The 24327-nt window shown below is 36.5% G+C and overlaps 2 protein-coding genes across 7 annotated transcripts in view; one reads left to right on the top strand and one right to left on the bottom strand.

Annotated features, from left to right (window-relative positions):
• PIN4 (peptidylprolyl cis/trans isomerase, NIMA-interacting 4) overlaps window positions 1-24327 on the bottom strand; it is a 1195450-nt gene that overhangs the window by 625062 nt on the left and 546061 nt on the right. The gene's annotated exons all lie outside the window — the stretch shown is intronic.
• PHKA1 (phosphorylase kinase regulatory subunit alpha 1) overlaps window positions 1-24327 on the top strand; it is a 171551-nt gene that overhangs the window by 2012 nt on the left and 145212 nt on the right. For all 5 annotated transcript variants that reach the window (XM_065915165.1, XM_065915164.1, XM_065915168.1 and 2 more), the window contains exons 3-5: window positions 6810-6857; window positions 8975-9143; window positions 21142-21224. In XM_065915165.1, the coding sequence (XP_065771237.1) occupies window positions 6810-6857; window positions 8975-9143; window positions 21142-21224 (300 nt within the window). The remainder of the gene's footprint in view (window positions 1-6809; window positions 6858-8974; window positions 9144-21141; window positions 21225-24327) is intronic.

The following is a 24327-nucleotide window of genomic DNA, read 5'->3' as shown; positions in this document are numbered from 1 at the left end:
TGTGTGTCCTCACCCCCATATCCACCCCAACCCTTTGGGGTAAAATAAGGTCAGATTCAGCAGATGCTTTTAAGCCAACTTTTAAGGCCTTCCCCTCAGTTAAAAAAAATCCTCTATAGAACTATTAATATTTAGAGACAGGATGCTGTGTCCTCTTGAATGACCAAGAAAGTAATATTCTGGACTACATGGGATTCTTAAGGTTAAGATATTCTGCTGTCAGTTGTAAGGTGTATGTGAATTCTTTTCCATTAGGGGAAAAGATTCTCTCCCCATCAGCCATTTTCTCAAGAGGTCTTCATAAAATTAGGCAGTCTGAACTCTGGTCTTCATCTGTAAATCGGAATATTGAGATTTGGTTGTTTTTAAGGACACTAACGTATTGTGGGGTTATAGTCCTCAGCAGTAGGAAAGAGTCACTGTGTTGTCCTCTACAATAGCAAGTATCTCTTATTCTGTTAAGCCATAATTGAGAGGTACTTCAGTCCACTGAAAAAGGCTCTTGGAGTTTTTTCTCTAACCCAGGAAGTACAGATCAACATTTCTGTGACTTATAGAAAACATACATAACCATTATGAGAATTTGGAAAATATAGAGTGTTAAAAAAAATCTGTAATGCTACTGCCCTCCCCCATCCTATGTCCGACTCTGTTTTGCTATTTCGATCTCAGTATTTTGTTATGTTTTGCTAGAAATTTATATTAGTGAAACAATAACTAAGATTTTATACCCAGTATGATTTGACAGATTTCTTTTTCAATACTGTTGGAAGAAATCTGTGTCTTACCAGTCATTCTGCAAAGCTGACGTTTTTCGTCATGTGTCCCAGGAAGAAAATATTTAACAGAGGAAGAGGACAAGAAATTGTTCATTCTAAAATTTTAATGTTCTGTTAAGCAATTTTTCACACAGCACAAAAATATTTTCTATACCACCACAATGATAACCTTGGAATAACTAAAAAACATTATAGCAATAGGAAACATCTTTTAAAAAGAAACATTTCTCTGAGAATTCTAAAATTTCTACAAAGTTTTATTATGAATTAAAACAGATTGTATTATTAACTCTCATTAATTTTTTTCCTCAAACCTGACTCAGTTAATTTAGACTGGGGATCAGAAAGCCATCTCTGTAAAGGCCAGATAGTAAATATTTTTGGCATTGTGAGTCATGTGTAGTCTCAACCTAATTACTCAGCTCTTCCACTACTATGCAAAAGCAACCAGAGACAATACATAAATGAATAAGCATGATTATGTTCCAAAAAGTTCTATTTACAAAAGCAGGCCATGAACTAGATTTTCCCCAACTACATATGAATGGTAAACTGGACTAGTGCTGGTTTGATTCTGGCTGTGGATTGGAATGACTTGAGAAGCTTTTAAGAAATACCTTTACTGAGCTATTGAAGCAGTCTCCCTTTATGGGAATGCGGATTTCTACTTCCTTTAAACTTGTCAAAGGAAGAAAAACATTAAAATTACTGCATAAAGTCTCCAGAAAACCACCTAAAAATTCCACTCAATTCAATAAGTATGATCATTTCTTATGCCTTCTTGACAAAAGCATGTTATATCCTGGTAATTTTTGTTATAGAATTCATTATTCTGGAGTTACTAATCATTTGTTTCCCGACAAATGACTAATGAAAGCAGGGACAAATTTGGGAAAGATGATTTTCTACTTAAAAACTGGAGCATTAACAGATCAACATTAGAAAATATCAATCTTTTTGTTTTTATGTTTTAGAATAACTACAATGCTTCTGAGAGTATTCATCTATATTCAAATTTATTTTGAATTGATAAGTCTATTTAGTTCTCTCATGAGATTGTTTTGTTCAGGAATTATGTGTGAAACTTTGAAAATGCTTAAATGATGCTAATAGTATTTCTATGTTTTATTTGTTCCATACTAAAATAAAATTAATGAAAAAAAAAAAAAAGAAATACCTTTACTGGACCTCACCCTAGAACAACTTAGATAAAGCTCTGTAAGTTTAGCCCCAGGGGAATCACTATTAGAGAAAAATCTGCCTTGTTAATTCTAAAGTGCAGCCAGGGATAATCACTGATCTATGGTTAATAAATGAGCATATGTGAAATCAAATACAGTAAATTCATAGATTAAATTCCCATCTACTGTCAACTTTCCATTACTGTGTGGATTTTCCCAAACCACTGATTGTTAATCATTTCTGCCCTTCTAACTCTTATCTAGGTTTCTCTCTGAGAAATAATGTCAAAGAACTAAGAAAATTCTGGATGAAAGGGGGACAAGAACTTAGGTGACTATTCTATCCTAGATTGAGAAGAGAAGTATGTACATATATGTTTTTACAAATGCTGTTTCTCTTAGTCACACAGATATAAATTCATACCCATAAAAATAAATAGGCACACAAATAGAGTTAGCTCTTTGACTGCCCCCAACTGAAAAACTTCTTCCTCAGTTTTATTCTCTTTGTGTAGTCTCTCATTTTTTCTCATGGCTTTACCTGTTGCCTTTATGAGAATGACTTCCAAAGCTTCATCTTTAACTTTAACCTCACTTCAGTTTCAATCCCAGATTTTCATTTGTCTTCTGGTCAGTTGCACCTGAATATATCATGGCTTCTCAAAATCAGGTCTGATACCTCAGCTTCCCTACTAAAAACAAACAAAATAGACTACTAAACAACAGAAACTCACCAAATGTCCCTTTTTTCTTATTGGTGTCCTCATTCAACCAGTCATCTGGACAACCTTACTTCGAACATTTCCATAGTGTGTTCCACGGAACACTAGATCAACTAAGTTTGGAGCTATGTTAAACAGCAGGTTTCTTTACTCTGTAATTTCTCCAAGCCTTTAATATACTGATATGCATTTTGAATCTAAGACAGGGATGTATTTTACAGTCTTTCCAGAATTTCCTGGACTAGTGCTGGTTTGATTCCTGGATTGGGAAGTTCCCCTAGAGAAGGGATAGGCTACCCAGTCCAGTATTCTTGGGCTTCCCTGGTGGCTCAGACAGTAAAGAATCCACCTGCAGTGTGGGAGACCTGGGTTCCATCCCTGAGTCGGGAAGATCCCCTGGAGGAGGACATGGCAACCCACTCCAGTATTCTTACCTGGAGAATCCCCATGGACAGAGGAGCCTGGCGGGCTACAGTCCATGGGGTTGCAAAGAGTTGGACAGGACTGAGCCGACTAAGCACAGCATAGTGTTCTATAGTGTTTGAAAAGTTCTTCCCTTAAGGTGATTTTTGACTTTTCTCTCTTGCCTTTTGATACGTGAAGACCAAAGTCTGTTAATTCTTACATTTTTCTTGAATCCATCCCCCCCTTTCTATTCCCTGCTGTCTCAGCATTAGTTTAAACCCTGATCACTTAACACTTTGGTGAAAACAACACATAAATTGTCTATTTTCATTCTCAGCAATCTTTCTGTAGCTCTCATTTCCGTACAAGTAAAATCCAAATGTTTTGGATTGATAGTCAAGACTCTTTAGGGTTTGGTCCTAGACTGCTTTCTTAATATTATATCATGCTGGTCCCCTGCATTCTACCCCCAATTCCAGCCAGGTTGGTATCTTCATTACCTCTCTACCAGTCCCTTGCTGAAAATGTCTGACATATGTGTAAAGACTTTTCATTGTACTAAGTGTGTGTGTGTGTGTGTGTGTGTGTGTGAGTCGCTCAGTCATGTCTGACTCTTTGCAATCCCATGGACTTTAGCCTGCCAGGCTCCTCTGTCCATGGAATTTTCCAGGCATGAATACTGGAGTGGGTAGTCATTCCCTTCTCCAGGAGCTCTTTTCAACCTAGGGATTGAATCCAGTTTTCCTGCATTGTGGGCAGATTCTTCACCGTCTGAGCCACCAAGGAAGCCATGCTTTCCCATAATTACTAATATTTTATTCCCATAACATCCTGTGAGTTAAGTATCATTTTCCCTAATTTACAGGGGAGGGGACTGACATAGGGAGATGAAGTTGGCATTTGGTGGTACCACGAATACTATCTGGGTCTTATGACTTCAGATTCAGTCCTTTTGAATTTTTCCTCCCTCTTCCAGGGAAGCCATAGACATTTCCATCTCCAAATTGTTTTATGAGCTGTTTCTTCACCCATGAAGTCTGATGTCAATCCTACTTTTTCTGTGGTTCCTGTATTCATAGACTTCTCAAATTTACAGTAATCACTTCTTTCTCAGGACTGTTTTCTTGGAACTTCTAAATCACTTATGGTCAATGCCATTCAACATGTTCAGTTTTTTATTTAGCAAACCTTGTGTAATTGTTATGTGCCAAGCCCTGCAATAGATATAAAAATTAAATGGAACAAAATGTTTATATTTAAATCTCAACTATTTTTATTTTTTAACTTGTAAATTTACAGAAAATATTAGAAATTGTAAAATAAATATATTTGTATGTACTCTTCATCTAAGATTCACTAGTTTTTAACATTTTGTCTTACTTGCATCCCCTCTATAAACATGTGAACATACAGGTGCACAGCGGTTTTTTTGGTGAGCCATTTGAGAGTTACTTGCAGACAAGAAATATGTATTTTTAAAAATACAGTCTGCTTAACCCATTAATTTAAAAGTTTATTTCTAAAAAAAAAGTTTATTTCTGAATCTGTCTCCCTCTTTTTCTTAAGAAGTTCATAACCTAATTGGAGGCAGGGAGATGTATAAACATAGTTACAGCACATTAGGACAGATAATGTAGGTACTGTATATAGGAGATAAGTACAAAGTTCTGTGGGAACACACAGGCTGGAAAGTCTAATTTCCCTTGAACAAGGCAAGAAAGGATTCATAGAGGAGTTGGATTTCTGAGGATAAGCCAAAATTGTTACATAGACTATATTTGTAGTTTACGGTTTTTCTTTTTGTAGTTCCGTATTTTTTAGACACATATCTGTCCTGTCTCCCTTTACTTTATGTTTTACAAAGCCTGATAGAGGCTCATGCTTATCTGATTGATTTTATATCAGTCAGTTCACAAGCACATAGATCCATATCCTCAAAAAAAGATAGATTAAAAGATGTCATTTGATCTGGTTAGAAGCCCTGTGTATGTGTAAACATGTATAATTAATGCCAACTAGCGCACCTGAATCAGGAAATGGGCTGTTTAGGGGAATACAAAATATAGATACTTCCCTTCATTCTTAACCATTCCACGCTTCTTATTAATTTTATCCTGACTTGGGATTTGGAACTTGAGGACAAAAATGGCTGACAATGGCCATTCCAGGAGGACAAAAGTGGATGGCAATCAGGACTCCTCCACTGCATCTATAATTCCCCAGACTTATTTAAATTAAAGAAAATATTGATGGTAGTAGCAGGATTGGATAGTAAAGAGAGTTGAAAGAATAGGATAAAAAATCTGTAAGTATGTAGTGACCTGTAGAAGAGAATTCAGAATCAAAGTCACCCCACAGAGTAAGCAGGCTATGTTTAATACTGTCTAAAACAGTATAATAAAGGATAATCTCTTCCATTAGGATCAAAGTAATGATAGAGATTTTCTCATAGAGGTTGCATTGTTTCACTACTTTATAATAAATGCTTCATGCTTTAAAGGGTGACAAGATCACACACTGCCTATTTGTTCTCTCTATCATTCTCTTTCTTTCTTTCCTTGAACCATTGGTAGACAGAAATTACTTACGGAAAGGAACTCTCCCAAGGAAACACTTTATTTTACCCTCAGTAAAAGATTTAAGAAAGAATTGAAACAATTTAATAGGTTCTTATCTTTTTCATGCCTACAGCTTGTAGTCCCATTTGAATATTTTGAAGGAATAGCAGAATAGTGCAGCTCCTAAGTATTAGGTTAGTTTTCAGAGGTGTCCTGAAGCCACCTCTGAGACAACATTCCTTGGAGTAACCTGCTTGTATTTCTTCTGGACTGTGGAACAGAACACTTAGAGAAATGGAGAAGCTCTCTGATGCTGTATTCTTCCAAAACATACTGCCTATCCATGCCAGTGTTGATGGACCCTTCTAGTATCATGTGGTATAACAAGTATATTGTTACTATACTATAATTAAATATACTTATTATATTATTACTATATTTATTATACTAACTAGTGTAGTATAACTAATATCATATGTTATTACTATATTATAAATAAAGACAATTATTACTATATTATACCAATTAACATAGTATATAATTGGTAATCAGAATTTTGGAGTGTTATGATTAGAACACTAACTACTTTAGAAATTGTCAAGCCCTAGTAAGAGAAATAGTGATGACCTGAGACTTAAGTTTGGGCTTTTTTTTCAAGGCAAGAGAGTTGAGTTGCACTAACAATTCTCGTTTACAGTTATTCTGAAGTTCATTTATTCTTTAAGGGAAATGTCCAGGTAATATTTCTATGGGCTCTTGAAGATAAGTCTTGGCTAATTTAGAAAAAAAATAAAAGTGATAATGTTGGCTTTTCTAGGACATAGGATATATTTTAAATATCCTCATAGTGTTATGATTTTTGAGCTAACTTGCCCATTTTTTTCCAGGTGGAATGTCCTCTAATAGGATAGTTGACTTAGTTTTACACAAACCTGTTGGAGCTTGTATTTTTTTTTAACTTGAAGGAGTCACCAACTGCAGGTTTTAGTTCCACTTTTAGCTGTAATCTGCTCTTCTGTGTACCTATAAAGTAAATGCCATGTAAATAGGAACCCAGGATAAGGTTACTTGTTCTCAAAAGGTCATGTACCAACTGCAGTTGCTGAGTAAGTGTTCCTGCATCTAGGGATGTTTATAACAGCTTGTTTCCATTTATTTCTGCAGAGTGTAGTGAAGCTGATGAGGGGACTGCTGCACTGCATGATCAGACAGGTATGGCATTGTTAATGCACCCTCTCCAATAAAAGCACATGGTAATTTTATATATATATATACATATGTACATATATATATATGTATGTATATATGGTTTATTTTTGTTTTAATTTCACAAATAGTACATACTAATTTTAGGAAACTGTATAATTGAGGAGGGAAATGTCACCCATGATCTCACCATCCAGTTACCACTGAAGTATTACCTTCCAGTCTTTCCCCCCTCCTCTACAAATGATTTCTTTTATATATTTCATCATTACTGTACATGCAATTATGTATATTAAGTAAAAAGTGATGCAGGTCTTTAAGTTCTCCTCTGAAACCCTTGGGACCAAATAAATTTTACTTTTCAGAATTTTTCAGATTTTAAAAGGTAGTACAGTATATATACCATATATTATGTTATGCCCCCAGAAAATCCAGATATCACTCTATAGTCAGAAACATTAGTCTCTCTATAGGAAAACATCCATTTTTCACAGTAAGTGGAATAAATAAAAACTCCAAATAGCCCCATGTTAGTTTGAATCAGATGATGCCACCAAATGAATTTTGGTACAAAACTTAGGGGGAAAAACCTTTTGGAAATGTTTTAGATTTTAGAATTGGAGTAGAGGGGCCAAGAATTTATATCTTCTAGAATTAATTTGCATTTTCCTAATCTTGAGTCAAGTTGAACATCCTTTCATGTGTGGGTTGATAATTTGTATTTTGTCTTCTATTAATTGCCTTTTAGGTCCTTTACCTCTTTCTCTTTTGGGCTGTCTCTGTCTTGCCTATTTGAGGAGTTCCTCTCCATGATGGATATTAATCCTTTGTCACATGCACTGCAAATATTTTTAGCAGTGTCTGGTTTATCTTTTGGGTTTGCTTATGATATTTTTCCCATTCAAAAGTGTCTTACTAAAAGAAAGTATTTTACTTTTATCCTAGGAGTTCTTTATACATGTTATACTCATTGACTCTGAACTGATTTTCTTGAGCCTAAGAATACATTTTATTAGAAGGAGAAATTGAGGCCCAGATTAATAAAATGACCATCCTGAGACACACAAAAAGTCTAAAGTAGAAAAGAAATCAAGTCCAGACTTCTGAACTTGATCAGTGATCTCTCTACTGGATTGTTTCACGCCCATGATTTTTTTCATTCTTTGCTACTTTTTAATTTTTCTGTATTTTAGATATTTATATTTTCCACCTTACCAAATAGGTTTAAAGTCACTAATTTCTTGGACTATATTTAAAGATATGATAGTTACTATCATATATCAGATGCACACATAATCAAATTGAAATTTCAGGAAATAAGTCTTTCATTTGTCCCTTGCACAATGTTTCTTTTCTGACCTTGGTTCCAGCTTTCTTTCATGTCTTTTCTTTGTCATTCCATGAGTCTCTCCCCAGTTCCTTTTATTACTCCTTTTTTAAAAACTAATTAATTTATTTATTTTACTTTACAACATTGTATTGATTTTGTCATACACTGACTTGAATCCTCCATGGGTGTACATGTGTTCCCCATCCTGAACCCCCCTCCCCCTTCCCTCCCCATCCCATCCCTCTGGGTCATCCCAGTGCACCAGCCCCGAGCACCCTGTCTCATTCCTCAAACCTGGACGGGCAATTCGTTTCACATATGATAATTTACATGTTTCAATACCATTCTCCCATATCATCCCACCCTCGCCCTCTCCCACAGAGTCCCTACTCCTTAAAAATATATCTTCTTGGCTCTACTTTCCCTCAAAATGTCTACCTCTGTTTCAGGAACAAATGTATCTTTTTTACAACTCAATTATCTCTTACTAAGCTGTTCTCACTCAATCTCTCTGCATCTTAGTTTTTATCTACGAAACAGCAAAACAACCATCTGAAGAGTGAAAGAGAGGTGATGAATAGGAAATAGCTGAGTTCGGTGGATATTATTTTCTAATTAAATTGTTTAAATTGAAAAACAATGACAGCAGGGAGAAAGGGGTAACAATGCATTTTAAATATTCACAGTTGCCTGAAGGCGGAATGGAGTGATATATGTCAGAATACTATTGATGTATGGCATATGGGTTGATTTTCTTGAATACCCTTCTTTTTACTGTTTCTGTTTTCTTCAGGTGGATAAAGTAGAATCCTTCAAGTATAGTCAGAGTACCAAGGATAGCCTCCATGCCAAGTACAACACCAAAACCTGTGCCACTGTAGTGGGTGATGATCAGTGGGGACACCTGCAGTTGGATGCTACCTCTGTGTACCTGCTCTTCTTAGCACAAATGACTGCCTCAGGTCAGTACAAGGACAGAAATACGGAAATCACTGTAGTGTGGAGCACTTGCCCTGGCACATGTGGTTTCTCCAAAGGTGTTGTCCAGAAAACAACATAGATGTTTACACTGCTCAAAGATACACATTGGAAATATAATATTTTGCAAATTTTATACAGAGAAACTCTCTAAAGTGTAGTTAGCACAAGTATGGACTACTCATTAATATGTATTTTTAATTGAAAACCAGGAAATCTGGGATTTTCTTTAGACAGGTATTTTTATCTTTTATTAATCCTCAGATACTATAAAATGGGAAAGAAGGACTAAGATTTATTACTTGTTAGTATTAACATCACTTACTTTGTACTATTCTTTGTGAATGTATTATATACAAGGCATCTGTCTATAGGCATCTAATTTATATTAAGAAAATTAACTTTGGAATCAGGGGCTTCCCTGGTGGCTCAGAGGGTAAAGCGTCTGCCTGCAATGCAGAAGACCTGGATTCGATCCCTGGGTCAGGAAGATCCCTTGGAGAAGGAAATGGCAACCCACTCTAGTACTCTTGCCTGGAAAATCCCATGGACAGAGAAGCCTGGTAGACTACAGTCCATAGGATTGCAAAGAGTCAGACACGACTGAGCGACTTCACTTTCCTTTTGGAATCAGAATTCAATGTTTTCTATTATTGAATAACACACCCTGTTCAGATGGCTTTTTTAATCATTTTGGATGTTTTACTAGAAAAGGAAATTATAACAACCAACATAATATCCTTTTATTTCTCTTAAATTAGGGAAGACTAAGAATCTGATTACATTCAGTTTATAAATTAAGTAGGACTTTACCAGATCTTCCTGAGTAAATGCATGTACTTCTCACGATACCACATCTTTGACATTTCTGTTTCTTTATCTTGCTATCTGCTTACAGAGCTCCTTCGTACTAAGGGCATTCAGGGTGAGAATTACCCCAGAATACTTTTCTCTTTTCTTGCAGAAATAAATACTTGGTGATAAAGCTTCCTTTTTTTCCTCCCCTCTAGAACAACACACATCCCGGAGATTGAATAACCTTTTCTTAAAATTATGTCTACTCACATACTCCTTTCTTTGGAGGGGAAATTCCTCCCTGAGTAAATGTATCTTTTAGGTAGGTTTTAGTGGCTCAGATGGTAAAGAATCTGCCAGCAATGCAGGCAACCCAGTTTCGATGCCTGGGTCAGGAAGATCCCCTGGAGAAGGGAATAGCTACCCACTCCAGTATTCTTGCCTGGAGAATCCCATGGACAGAGGAGCCTGGTGGGCTACAGTCCATGGTGTTGCAAAGAGCTGGACACAACTGAGTGACTAAAAGTTTCACTTTTCGCTTAGGTAGATTTTATTTAACTTAAGTAGAATGGTAACTATAATTCCATTTCTAATATTCTAATACCAACTCTGGAGTGTTTTTCTACAAAGCAGTGTCTAAATATCCCTTGTGATTTTTCATTTTGAGCCCCAAAGGGAAGCAGAAATATACTAAAGAGGTTTATAAGAGACAATTCATTCAACAAAAGTTTGTTGATTCCTGACTTAATGTTTGATTTTCAACACCATTAGCTGACTTTGATAGGTACTTGGAATAAGGTAGATATTTGATCAAGCAAGTCTTTGAGGAATAAGTTGAAATAAGTAGAAATTCACAAGCCAAAAAAGGGAAGGGAATAGCAATGACTATAGCATAGAATTTTGAAATGTACTGGCCACCAAGGTAAGGCTAGATATCTCCCTTGGTTAGAGTGTAAGATAGATCTGGAAAAATGGCAAGCGATGGAGCTAAAAACTTGGGGCTAACTGTTTAAGGACCTGTGTACCATGCTATGGTTTCCCAAGTGGCTCAGTGGTAAAGAATCTGCTTGCCAATGCAGGAGACCCAGGAGATGTGGGTTCAACCCGTGGATCTGGAAGATCCCCTAGAGAAAGAGATGGCAACCCACTCCATATTCTTGCTTGAAAATTCCATGGAAAGAGGAGCTTGGTGGGCTACAGCCCATGGGGTCACAAAAGTCAGACACAACTTAGCGATTGAGCACACATGAACATACCATGCTAAGTAGTTTGGAGTTTAGTCTATAGTCAATAGAAAGCCACTCAAGATAAATAATAAAGAAAGTTTCAAACAGCAGGAAGATAGATTGGATGGAGGAGAAAATTAAGATGGGACTTCCCCTGTGGCTCAGTGGTAAAGATTCCACCTAACCATGCAGGAGACACAGATTTGCTGCCTGGTCCAGGAAGATCCCACATACCACAGAGCAGCTAAGCCCATACGCCACAACTATTGAGCCTGTGCACTAGAGCCTAGGAGCCACAACTGCTGAAGCCCTCATGCCCTAGAGCCCATGCTCTGCAACAAGAGAATCCACTGCAATGAGAAGTCTGTGCACTGCAACTAGAGAGAAGCCCCCATTCTCTGCAAGAAGAGAAAAGCCTACACAGCAGCAAAGACCCAGCATAGCCAAAAATGAATAAATACAAATTATTTTTTTTAAAAGATAGAGGACTAGTTAGAAGTTTAGTAAAAATACTTTAGGCATGAAATGATGTAGAATTTATGTAAGGCAGTTGTCTTGAGGATAAAAAAAAAAGAGTTGCAAGAGATAAATTGAGAAGTAAAATATGAAAGATCTTTATGTAAAGTTTAGCAATTCTCTGGATATTTTTGAATTCTTAAAAATCTCAACTTTGGTTAAACGAGAGGCTTAGACAGAAGCTGATTGCAACTTAGAGGATAGTAGCAGAGGAGCTCCACAGACCCTCTCCCCAGCAAAATAACCATAAATGGTGAAAATTAATTTTAGAAAACCAAACATTTAAAGTTACTGGAGATTGTCCTAAGGGTACACAGCAAGTGGAGAAACATTTATTCAAAGATATCTAAATCTTAGCAGTAAGAAAGTATAGCATTTGGGTCACAACCTCTTCCTTCCCCTGCCCCAAGCTCACCATGACAGAAGCACTATTTGAAGTGAATGCAGCCAGGAATACAAGGCTCCCTCCCCGCTCCCCACCCCAGCTCTCAGTCTAAGGCTGATATCTCCCTGAGAAAGAGAGGTAGGTTATCAGCACTTCTTACTCTCCCCAGCTCTGTGTTGCAGAATTTCTAATCCAGTCAAGAATGACTTAGAGGTTTAGAACTCCTTTCCTACCCCCTAGTCCCACTAATGGAGTGGATGCTTAACCACAGGCAGAGCAGACCGAGAATACTAGGCCTGACCCACCTTTCTAGTAGCATGGATGGTAGGGCAGGCCATAAGAACAGAAAAATCCATAGCTCCTCCTAAGATAACTGATTTTTGGAACAGAATGTGGAGAAGTTCAAGACTAAGGACACTCTCAGAAACAATGAAGATTTTGGTTCTAAGAAATTAAGAGGAGTCTGATAACTCAATAATACGAGCAACAAGCTAACCTGTAGACTAGCTAGCCGCTTTAACTGAGAACCAAGGAAAGAGAGAGCTAAAAAAAAGCCCTCCTAGGATTAGAACAACTGTCAAAGGCTGGCATGAGACTAAACGAAATGGGACCTGAATTTAATTGAATGAAACTGTCAACAATTTATGCCTCAGGGCCTTGTACAACATAATAGAACAATTAATTGACAATTAGTGGAGATTAACATCTGATACCAACAGAGACAGATCACAGACCCCTTCTCAGCCTTATGGCTAAGATCAAGTGTAATGGATCACAGAAAGAGACAAATTGCTAAAGCTAAAACCACTATCCTCCTGGGGTGACAGTGTATATATCCAGGGCAGCACGCTCTGAGGAACAACTTCAGGGGCTGCATACTATGGGGTGAATAAATTTCACTGAAATAACCCATGTCACTAAACAAATAAGCAAGTAAACAATTCCCATAAGGGAAAATATCAATACCTATATATTATCTATAATATCTGGTTTTCAGCGAAAATTTATGAGGCATGCAAAGAAGCAGGAAAGCCTGAGCCAACAGAAGAAAAAGCAGGTGGTAGAAGCTGCCTTTGAGAGGAAGCATATGTTGAATTTAGGGAAAAAAGACTTCAAAGCAGTTACTATAAAAGTGCCCAGAAAGCTAAAGAACACAATGCTTAAAGAAATAAAGGAATATATGATTATTGCATTTCATCAAATAGAGAATTTCAATAAAGAGATAAAAATGAACCAAATGGAAAGTTGAAAAATATAGTAACTGAAATGAAAGACTCATTTTGTTGTTGTTTAGTCACTAAGTCATGTCTAACTCTTTTTGACCCCATTGACTGTAGCCCACCAGATTCCTCTGTCCATGGAATTTCCCAGGCAAGAATCCTGGAGTGGGTTGCCATTTCCTACTCCAGGGGACTTCCTGACCCAGGAATCGAACCCACATCTCCTGCTTGGCTGGTGGATTTTTGCCATTGAGCCAGCTGGGAAGCCCAAAAGACTCACTCAGTTCAGTTCAATCGTTCAGTCGTGTCTGACCCTTTGAAACCCCATGGACTGCAGCACGCCAGGCTTCCCTGTCCATCACCAACTCCCGGAGCTTGCTTAAACTCATGTCCATCAAGTCAGTGATGCCATTGAACCATCTCATCCTCTGTCGTCCCCTTTTCCTCCCACCTTCAATCTTTCCGAGCATCAGGGCCTTTTCCAATGAGTCAGTTCTTCGTGTCAGGTGGCCAAAGTATTGGAGCTTCGGCTTCAGTATCAGTCCTTCCAATGAATATTCAGGGCTGATTTCCTTTAGGATTGACTGGTTGGATCTCCTTGCAGTTCAAGGAACTCTCAAGAGTCTTCTCCAACACCATAGTTCAAAAGCATCAATTTTTCAATACTCAGCTTTCCTTATAGTCCAACTCTCACATCCATACATGACTACTGGAAAAATCATAGCTTTGACTATATGGACCTCAGTAGAGAGACTCAATTGATTTGAGCTGGCAGAGGGGAAAATCAGCATATTTGAAGACAGATCAACAGAGATTATGCTGTTTGAAGAGCAGAAAATAACAATAAAGCAAAATGAATAAAACCCCAGAGAAATGTAGGACACCAACCGCTACCAACTCATGTGTAATAAGAGAAGAATAAGGAGCGGAAAACATGTTTAAAGAAATAATGGGACTTCCCTGGTGACCAGTGGTTAAGAATCTGCCCGCCAGTGCAGGGTACACAGGTTCGAGCCGCAAAGTTTCTACATGCTGTGGGGCAACTAGGCCCATGTGCTGCAACTACAGAGCCCATGTTCTAGAGCCTGAGAGCCACAAGTACTGAGCCCATGTGCCTAGAACCCATGCTCTGCAACAAGAGAAGCCACGGCAATGAGAAGCCCATGCACCACAACTATGGAGTAGCCCCTGCTTTCTGCAACTAGAGAAAGCCCACACATAGCAATGACGACCCAGCATAGCCAAAAAAATAAAATCAATCTTTATTGAAATAAAAGAAATAATGGGTGAAAACATCCCAAATTTAGTGTAAAACATTAATCTACATATCCAAGGAGCTCAAAGATTTCCAGGTAGGATAAACCGAGATCCATATTCAGAAACATCATAGTAAAAAAGTTAAAAGCTAAAAACAAACATCTTGAGAACAATAGGAGAAAAATGACTTGTTATGTATATGAAAGTCACTCAGTTGTGTCTGACTCTTTGTGACCCCATAGACTATAGCCTGCCAGGCTCCTCTGTCCATGGAATTCTCCAGGCCAAGAATACTGGAGTATTCCCTTCTCCAGGGGATCTTCTCAACCCAGGGATCGAACCCAGGTATCCCACATTGCAAGCAGATTCTTTACCATCTGAGCCACCATAAAGGGAATCCAGATAAGATTATCAGCTGACTTCTTTTCAGAAAAAAAGTAGAAGCTAGAAGACAGTGGAATGGTATGTTTAAAAGGCTGAAGAAAGGAAGTATAACCAAGAATCTTATAATTATCTTTCAAAAAAACAAACTGAGATAAAGACATTTCCAGATAAATAGTGAGAGAATTTGTTGCTAATAGACCTATGTTAGGTGCTTAGTCACTTCAGTCGTGTCCAACTCTTTGCAAACCTAAGGGCTGTAGCCTGCCAGGCTCCTCTGTCCGTGGGATTCTCTAAACAAGAATACTGGAGTGGGTTGCCATGTCCTCCTCCAGGAGATCTTCCCGACCCAGGGATTGAACAGATTCTTATGTCTCCTGCATTGGTAGGCGGGTTCTTTACCCGCCTGGGTAAGCCCAGACCTACTTTACAAGAAATACTAAAAGAAGTTCTTTATACTAAAATAAGGTGATCAAAGGCAGTAGCTGGAATCTACACACACACACACACAAACCAGACCACTGGTAAAAATAATTATAAAATACGGTATAATTACATATTTCTTTTTTCTTATCTTAACTGACCTAAATGAGTTTGAGCAAGCTCTGGAAGTTGGTGATGGACAGGGAAGCCTGGTGTGCTGCAGTCCATGGGGTCGCGAAGAGTCAGACATGACTGAGTGACTGAACTGAACTGACCTAAAAATCAACTGTATAAAACTTGTTTTATACATTTTATACAATAATTTGTATTGTTGTGCTTATAGCATATAAAAATGTAAATATATTTGATAATATCAGAACCAAGGAGGTGGATGGGAGCAAAACTATATTGAATTAATAAAAAGATAACCAATTCATAACTCAACTCCACAGGAACAAATGAAGAAAATGAGAGATGGTAAATTAGAAAGACATCCTATGTTCATGGATTAGAACACTTACTGTTAAGATAGCAACATTCCCCAAATTGATCTATAGATTCAGTGCAATTCTTGTGCACATTCCAGCTGTCTTCTTTGTAAAAAATGACAAGCTGTTTCTAAAATGTATATGGAAATCCAAAGGACCAAGAATGGCCAAAACAATTTTGAAAAAGAAGAACAAAGTTAGAGGACTCACACTTTCTGATTTCAAAACTTACTTCCAAATATTGTGATACTGGCATAAGGATAGACACATAGAAGAACAGAATAGAGCTGAGAGTCCAGAAGCAACACATGGTCAGTTGATTTTTGACAAGGATGCCAAGAGTTCAGTGAGGAAAGAATGATGTTGGGAAAACCAAATATCCACATGCAAAAGAATGAAATTGGACGTCTTCTCTACCATAGACAAAAACTAACACAAAATGAATCATAGACTTAAATGTAGGAAGGAAAACTGTAAAAGGTTTTAATCCAGTAGGGCTTCTATAACAGAATATTGCAGAATGGGTGGCATAAAGAACAGGAATTTATTTTCTCAGAATTCTGGAGGCTAGAAGTCCAAGATTAAGGTGTCAGCAGTGCTGGTTTCTGATGAATCATCTCACCTTGGCTTGCAGACAACCACCTTCCCTGCTGTGTCTTCATATAGCCTTTTCTCTCTGTGTGTGCACTCCTGATGTCTCCTTTCATAAGTATACCAGTCCCTATTGTATAAGGGCCCCACCCTTATGACCTCATTTAACATGAATTACCTCCTTAAACCTTAGACTTCCCTGGTGGCTCAGACAGTAAAATGTCTGCCTACAATGTCCGAGACCCGGGTTCAATCCCTGGGTTGGGAAGATCTCCTGGAGAAGGAAATGGCAACCCACTCCAGTATTCTTGCCTGGAAAATCCCATGGACGGAGGAACCTGGTAGGCTATAGTCCATGGGGTTGCAAAGAGTTCGACATAACTGAGTAACTTCACTTCACTTCACCTCCTTAAAAGCCTCACTTCTAAGTACAGTCACATTGGGGGTTAGGACTTCAACATATGAATTTCATGGGGGAAATTTTGAGTTTATAACAAACATTTAGGGAAAAATATAGGATTAAATCTTCCTCACCTTGGCTTAGACAAGGCCCTGTTAGATATGACACCAAAAGTACAAGCAAATAAAGGAAAAATAAATTGGAATTTGTCAACTTAAGATAAACTTATGTTTAACAACTCTTGGGCTTCAAAGAACCCTTTCAAGAAAGAGAAAAAATATCCACAATATGATAGAAAATATTTGCAAATCATATATCTGGTAATAAGAAACTTGTATATAGAGTATGTAAAGAACTCTCACAACTTGACAGCAAAAAGATAACCTAATTTGAGATGGGCCAAGAATCTGAATTGACATTTCTCCAGAGATATTCACATGACTAATAAATACATGAAAAATTGCTGAACATCATTAGTCACTAGGAAAATGAAGATGCAGACCATAATGAGATACCATATCACACCCTCTGGAATGGCTGTAATCAAAAAGACAGAAAATAAAAGTTTCTGAAGATATGGAGAAATTGGAACCTTCATATGTTGCTGATGGAAATGTAAAATAGTACAGCCACTTTGTAAAAGAGTCTGGCAACTCTCATAAGGTTAAACAGAGTTACCATATGATCTAGCAGTTTCATTCTTAGGTATATATTCAGGAAAAATGAAAGCATTTTTACTAAAAAGCTTGTGTTAATGCATGAATTTTCATAGCAGCATTGTTCGTAGTAGTCAAAAAATAGAAACAACATAAATGTGTATCAACTACTCATTGGATAAATAAAATGTGATATACCTGCACAATTGAATGTTTTTAGCAATAAAAAGAAATGAAGTACTGATACATGCTTTAACATGGATGAACCTTGAAAACATTATGCTAAGTGAAAGAACCCAGACACAACAAGTCACATATTGTATGATTGCATTTGTAAGAATAGTATGGCAAATCTATAGAGATATAAAGCACATGAGTGATTGCTTGGCCAGGACTGGGTACAGAATGATGGGACAAGTGTTGAAGGGAAATGGGGAGTGACTGCTATGGATACAAGATTTCTTTGGAGGGATGGTGAAAATGTTCTAAAATTGATTATGGTAATGGTTGCAGAACTGTGAACCCTAAAAACCACTAAATTATTTAGTTGAAATGGGCGAATTATATGGTATGTGAAGAAGATCTCAATATTACTGTTTTTAAAAATAAGGGAGAGAGGGGCTTAATTTTAGGCAAGTGCAAATCAGTCTGTGGAGTAGACCACTGGGTCAGCCTCATTTCTGGATATTTTAGTATGCTTTATGCAGCACTGCCATCTTTGGCCTTACCCAAGCCCTACTTCATTTCACCTGTGTATCTCACCTCTGCACCCTCTTTTATTTTTTTTTCCATTTATCTTTATTAGTTGGAGGCTAATTACTTTACAATATTGTAGTGGTTTTTGCCATACATTGACATGTAAATCCATGGCTGATTCATATCAATGCACCCTCTTTTCTACAGGCAGTGCCTTGGCTCCATAGAAGGGACAGGAACCAGATGTTATGTATGGTCTTGCTTCAAGAGACAGGTCCTCTCCTGTGGTTAACAGGGTTGTTTAAGATCATTCAATAAATAATTATTGAACATCTACTATTCAAAATATTGTTTAATATCATTCAAATTAGACTATGAGTTACTCTTAGGGGCTATATGAGATGTTTTGGGGGGCTACAAATATGAATAAGATTTCTTCAAATTCAGATAAAGATTTACCTGTGGTACAAAGTAAAAACTAAGTTCATAAGAGCAAAAAAAATAAAATTATTTGAAGCACAGAAGAGGGGAATCAATGAGAACATCACAAGAGGAGACAGCATTTGAACTGAACCTTGAAAGAACAGTTAGGATTTCAAGATATGGAGAAAGCTGTGTAAACAGAATATCATGAGCAAAAGGACAAATGGTAGATGTGTGTCATTTATATGGTATAGTGACTAGTTAGTCTAAGTTGAGTCTAAGTGAATCTAAGTTGAGTCTAAGTGAGTCTAAGTTGAGTCTAAGTGACTAGTTGAGTCTAAGAGATTGTCAAAACTGGTTTCACACTTACTGCCTTATCTCAGTCTATGTTCAAGTACCTTGGCACACAAAGTTGACAAAATAAAGCTATGAAGCTGATGTCCAATATTACTGCCTCTCTTTTTTTCCTCTCTATCCAAGAGGTTAAGGTGGGTCAATACCACTCCAAAAAAGACCCTTTGCTCCCCATGCTGCCCTGTGCTGTGGTTTCTGTTTTGACAGAGCCATGGATCAGGAGGAGTTTGCAATCTGATGATCTGAATCATATAGTCATTTTTAATATTTAACTTAGAGTTCTGTGATTTAAAATATTTGTCAATAAATCAGAGATTTAAATGCAAAAAAAAAAGAAACTGAAAGCACTAGAAACATTCATGAGATAAAACTTTTTAATAAAAACTTCTGAGAAGAAAAATATACTGTAAGCAAAATGGAAGGTCAAACAAACTAGGAAAAATACTTGCAACACATATGATGGGCAAAAGTCCAATTTCTTTAATATTTATTAATATATTAATAACAGAAAGATGGTCAATTCAATATAAGTTGAAGGATATGAAAATGCAAAAAGTTCATAGGAAAAGAAATGCAGCTGGCTTATAGACATAAGACTCACAACCATACTCAAAATAAAAGAGCTACAAATTAAAGTGCAAGGATATTCTATCTCTGATCCATTAGATTAGTAAAGATCAAAAACTTTTATTAAAGCCTGTGTTTACAAACATGTTGGAAATAGGCAGGCAGTGCTGGTTGGTATGTAAACCATGGAATTTCTTTGCAGAATAACATGCTGATGATTATCAACATTTAATGTACATTTAGAGAATTATTTAGAGAGAGGAGTACCAATGTTTGTAGCTTACTTAGAAATTTATCAAAAATTGGAAGGAATGTTGGATGGATATATACATGATTTAAAAGTATAGTAAAATGTTAATGGTTGAGTCCAGATGGTGTGTAAAATCTACAGGTGCCACTATAAAATTCTTTCCTTTTTTGTTTGAAAATATTCAAAATAAAATGTTGGAAAAAATAATATGCATGAGTCTGTGACTCAGTAGTTAAGAATTTACCTTGATATACTGGTGCATGTGCACAAAGATATAAACACACAGATATTCATTGCAGCATTGATAGTAGTGATGAAAGATTAGATACAACCCAAATGTCTTTCATTAGGGAACTGGTTATACAAATAGTTTTTCAGTGGAATGCTATGTAGTCATTTTTTTTAAATGAGGCAGATATATTTGTCTCCAAGTTGTATATTAAAAAAGCAAGGTGCAGCATATTTTTGCATAATTTTTATATATGCATAATGTATCTCTGAAAGGATACAGAGGAAACTGGTTAAGATTGGTTTCTTCTAGAGAGGAAACTTGGCAGGGTGGGAGTGATGTGATCCTGATGGGGAAAAAAACTTTCACTGTGTAATTGTTGGTATTTCCCTTGATGTCAGGGAGAGGAGAGGAGTTAGTTTTTAAACAAAAATGGATCATGTTGTACACACTCGGAAGCAGTATAGTATCTTGGTTAGGAACTTGGTCTCTGAAATGAAACAAAAGTTGACAGTCAATTGAGTTCTATTTCCACTATGTATTAGTTTCATGGGTTTAGGCAAATATTTAACTTCTGTAAGCCTCAGGCAGAAAATAGAGGTAACCACCTCTTAGAGTTGTTGTGAAAATTGAATGTATAATTCATGTAAAATATTTTATTTATAAGCTATCTTTGTATAGTTCAAATTTAGATTAATTATCAGTTTTACTCTCCAAAATATGGTTTTAGGTTCTTAAAATCATAATCTTCACACACTTATTATTTAGACTCCCTCCAAGCCTTCTCTAAAATGTTTATCTTTCTTTTTCTAGATGCCTAAATTTATACATTTAAACACAGCGCCAATTAGTTACCTGTAGAATTAGAAGTCTGAGAATTTTCATAAAACAAATATCAATCAAAATTCTTCCATTTTAAAACATTCTGATGCCTCACTTAGTTGAAAACTAGCCTAGGACTGATTTGTGGTATTATTTTTATGTTTTAGAAATCAAAGTGCTTCTTGATTCCTAAGCAGGAGTAGGACTCTTTGGGAGTAAGGGGGTCAGTTAGTCACTATGGCTGCCTATAAAACCTGTAGTGATAATTGACTAGCTCTATACCTTTATTCTCTTTTTCCTCAGGACTTCATATTATCCACAGTCTAGATGAAGTTAATTTCATACAGAACCTTGTGTTTTACATTGAAGCTGCATATAAAACTGCTGTAAGTACTCATTTTGGAATGAATTTTAAACCTGTGATGTTTTAAATATACTGAACAACCTATTGCTTCTCCTAAGGCTGCTGCTCATAGTGAACCAGTCTGTAAGGCTTCTGGCAGAAGTTGCCTTCAGCCTCTTTCGTTACTAAGCTCTGTCGTCCTTCTAGCATTTATGGTTAAATGGGAGCAGAATAGCTAAGGAGTATTATCGGTCAGTTAGCTACTTAGAAATAAAGTTTAGTCGTGTGTTTAATATCATCTGTAGACATTGATTCAGTGCTTACTATACAAAAATAATTACTCTTTTTTACAACTACCATATGAGGTAGGTTTTTAATTAAGTCATTTTTTAATGAGGTCATAATATATTTAACATCTCTCTCGGAAATTACTATTCTTCATTGCACGATGCTCATTGTGTTGAAAATGGCTGTGTCATATACAGTTCAGTGTTTTACTCATTTAATTGTTTTGGTTTGGTTAGTTGTTTTTTCAGGTGTGAGGGAAAATCTGGAGCCTGTCCCTCCTTATTTACCAGAAGTAAAGTGAAAATCGCTCAGTCGTGTCTGACTCTTTGCAACCCCATGAACTGTAGCTCACCAGGCTCTTCTGTTCATAAAATTCTCCAGGCAAGAATACTGGAGTGGGTAGCCATTCCCTTTTCCAGAGAAGGGTAATACTAATATAGACATATTTGGTGCAAACATATTATTTGTTGATAGATTTTTGTTTTCTGATACCATAAACCTGCTGTGATGCAGGGTTAAAACCAGGATTTTCTGACCTCTATTGTAGCCAAGGTTGCAGCAGTAGAATGAATGATATTTGTGCCTTCTCATACTCTAATCTTTGCTGCACAAACTAGGGTAGAGCTGGGTTTAGGGGCAGATGAGACTCACTATGGGATAAGTATGGCTTACCTTTCTGAAACTTCATCTTTTGACACAGAGATTTGATATTAAAAGTAACTTAAGGTAAATACCAAAATAAATACAGGTGTGTGTGTGCTTGTGCAAGCATGTGTGTGCATATGAGTATTTCCAAGTTCTGTTCAATGAGAGAGCCTAGATGCCTGACACCACAGTGGCAATGAGCGCTGGTACTCAGGTCTTGAATGTAACTATCATTCTCTAATAAAAGGAATGAAAATTCCTTGTAAAAGTGGTTGATTCCAGGACTGGGGCAGGGAAAATACAAGATGAGACTGTATTTAAGCATCTTATGACAGAAAGGGAGGAAGTGTTTTTAAAAATGGAGCATGTTAAAAGAAAACTGGAGCCAATTTAGAAGAGCTCCCAATGGTCAGAGCTGGAACAATTTGAGCAAAATAAATAATGGTAACATTTTATTACAACCCAGAGAATAAATTGAATATCTCTAAGTTCATACTGATATAAATAAATAGCTGAGTAAAAAATGAGGGAGAAGGGATAGTACTTCCTTAGAGAAGGACTGTAATTATTAAGTATAGAGGTAATAAAGGAACTAGAAAATCACCATTGAAACACCACTATGATTGTTGCAGGGATAATTCACTGATGGATGCTAAATTAGTGGATGGATATTCAAGGAGAAACAAGATATTTGCACAGTCATAAAGTTTATCTCTGAAGATATATATTAATTACAGGCATATCTCATTTCACTGTTTCACTCTCTTGCACTTAGCAGTTACTTGTGATTTTTACAAATTGAAGGTTTGTGACAACCCTATGTCAAGTAAGCCTATTGGTGCAATTTTTTGAACAATATTTGCTCATTTCATGTCTCTGTCATATTCTGGTAATTCTTGCAGTATGTCAAATCCTCCACCAGCAAAAAGATTTTGATTCACCCAAGTCTCAGATAATGGTTAGCATTTTCTAGCAATAAGACATTTTTAAATTAATGTATGTACATTGTTTTTTTAGACTTAATACTGTTATACACTTAATAGACTACAGTGTAGTATAAATATAACTTTTATATGTACTGAAACCAAAAAGTCATATGACTTGCTTTAATGCAATATTTGGTTTACCACTGTGGTCTATAACTGAATCCACAGTATCTCCAAAGGATGCTTGCAATTAGTATAATAATATAATAGGAAAATGATAACAGTAGAATGGAGAAACTCTGTAGACACTACGTTAACCAAGTGATGAAGGTTGTTACAAGTAATAAGACATCAACATTGTGTACCCCTGTTATGATGCACTAAGAAGGAGCATAATGTTTGTAGAATTCTAGTATTCTTGCCAAAAATGCATAACCTCAATCTAATCAAGAGAAGATATCAAGGAAACCCAAATTGAGGGAAATCTATTAAATACATGACCATTAATCTTCAGAAAGTGTCAAGGTATAAAAGAAAAGACTTGAGAAACTGTAACTGGAAGAGATTTAAGGAGGCACGACAAATGCAGCATGGTATTCTGGATTGCATCCTGGAATATAGAAAGGCTCTCAGTGGAAAAACTGGTGAAATCCTATGAAAGTCCGTAATTCGGTTACTAATATTTTACTCATGTAAATTTCACTTTGACAATTGTACTATGGCTATGTCAGGTGTTAACATTAAGGGAAGCTGAGTGAAAAGTGTATAGGAACTCACTGCTATTCTTGAAACTTCTCTGTTAATCTAAAGTTATTTAGAAATGAATAAGTTTTAAAAAGTAATTTTAAATGTTATCTTTGTATTATCGAGGAGCTGTATACCACTACGGTTAAGAATGTAGGCTTTGGAGAACTTGGACTCTAATTTTAGCCTTGTCATTCATTAGCCATGTGACCTTGGGTGAGTTGCTTAACCTCTCTTTGCACCTCAGTTTCATCATCTATAAAAAGTAAGGATTAAGGATGATGATAATGTAAAGTGCATAAATAAATTCTTGGTACATTGTCATTGCCAATAGAGAATAAAATTAGAATGGATATTTAAGATAAAATATTTGGGTTGATGTTTAGGCTCTGTTTCTTAGACCCCCCTAGATATCCACTTTGATGAAAAATTTTGATAAGGACCTCTTTAGATGAACTAAGTTACAGTTCTTAGCCATCAAGTTATCTTCTAATTTCTTGGAGTCCCCAAGAGAATTGAAAGTTAGTGGGGAAATAGTTATAG

The sequence above is a fragment of the Muntiacus reevesi genome, chromosome X, assembly GCF_963930625.1.
Source record: "Muntiacus reevesi chromosome X, mMunRee1.1, whole genome shotgun sequence".
Taxonomy (NCBI): Eukaryota; Metazoa; Chordata; class Mammalia; order Artiodactyla; family Cervidae; genus Muntiacus; species Muntiacus reevesi.
This window is presented reverse-complemented; position numbering and strand designations above follow the sequence as displayed.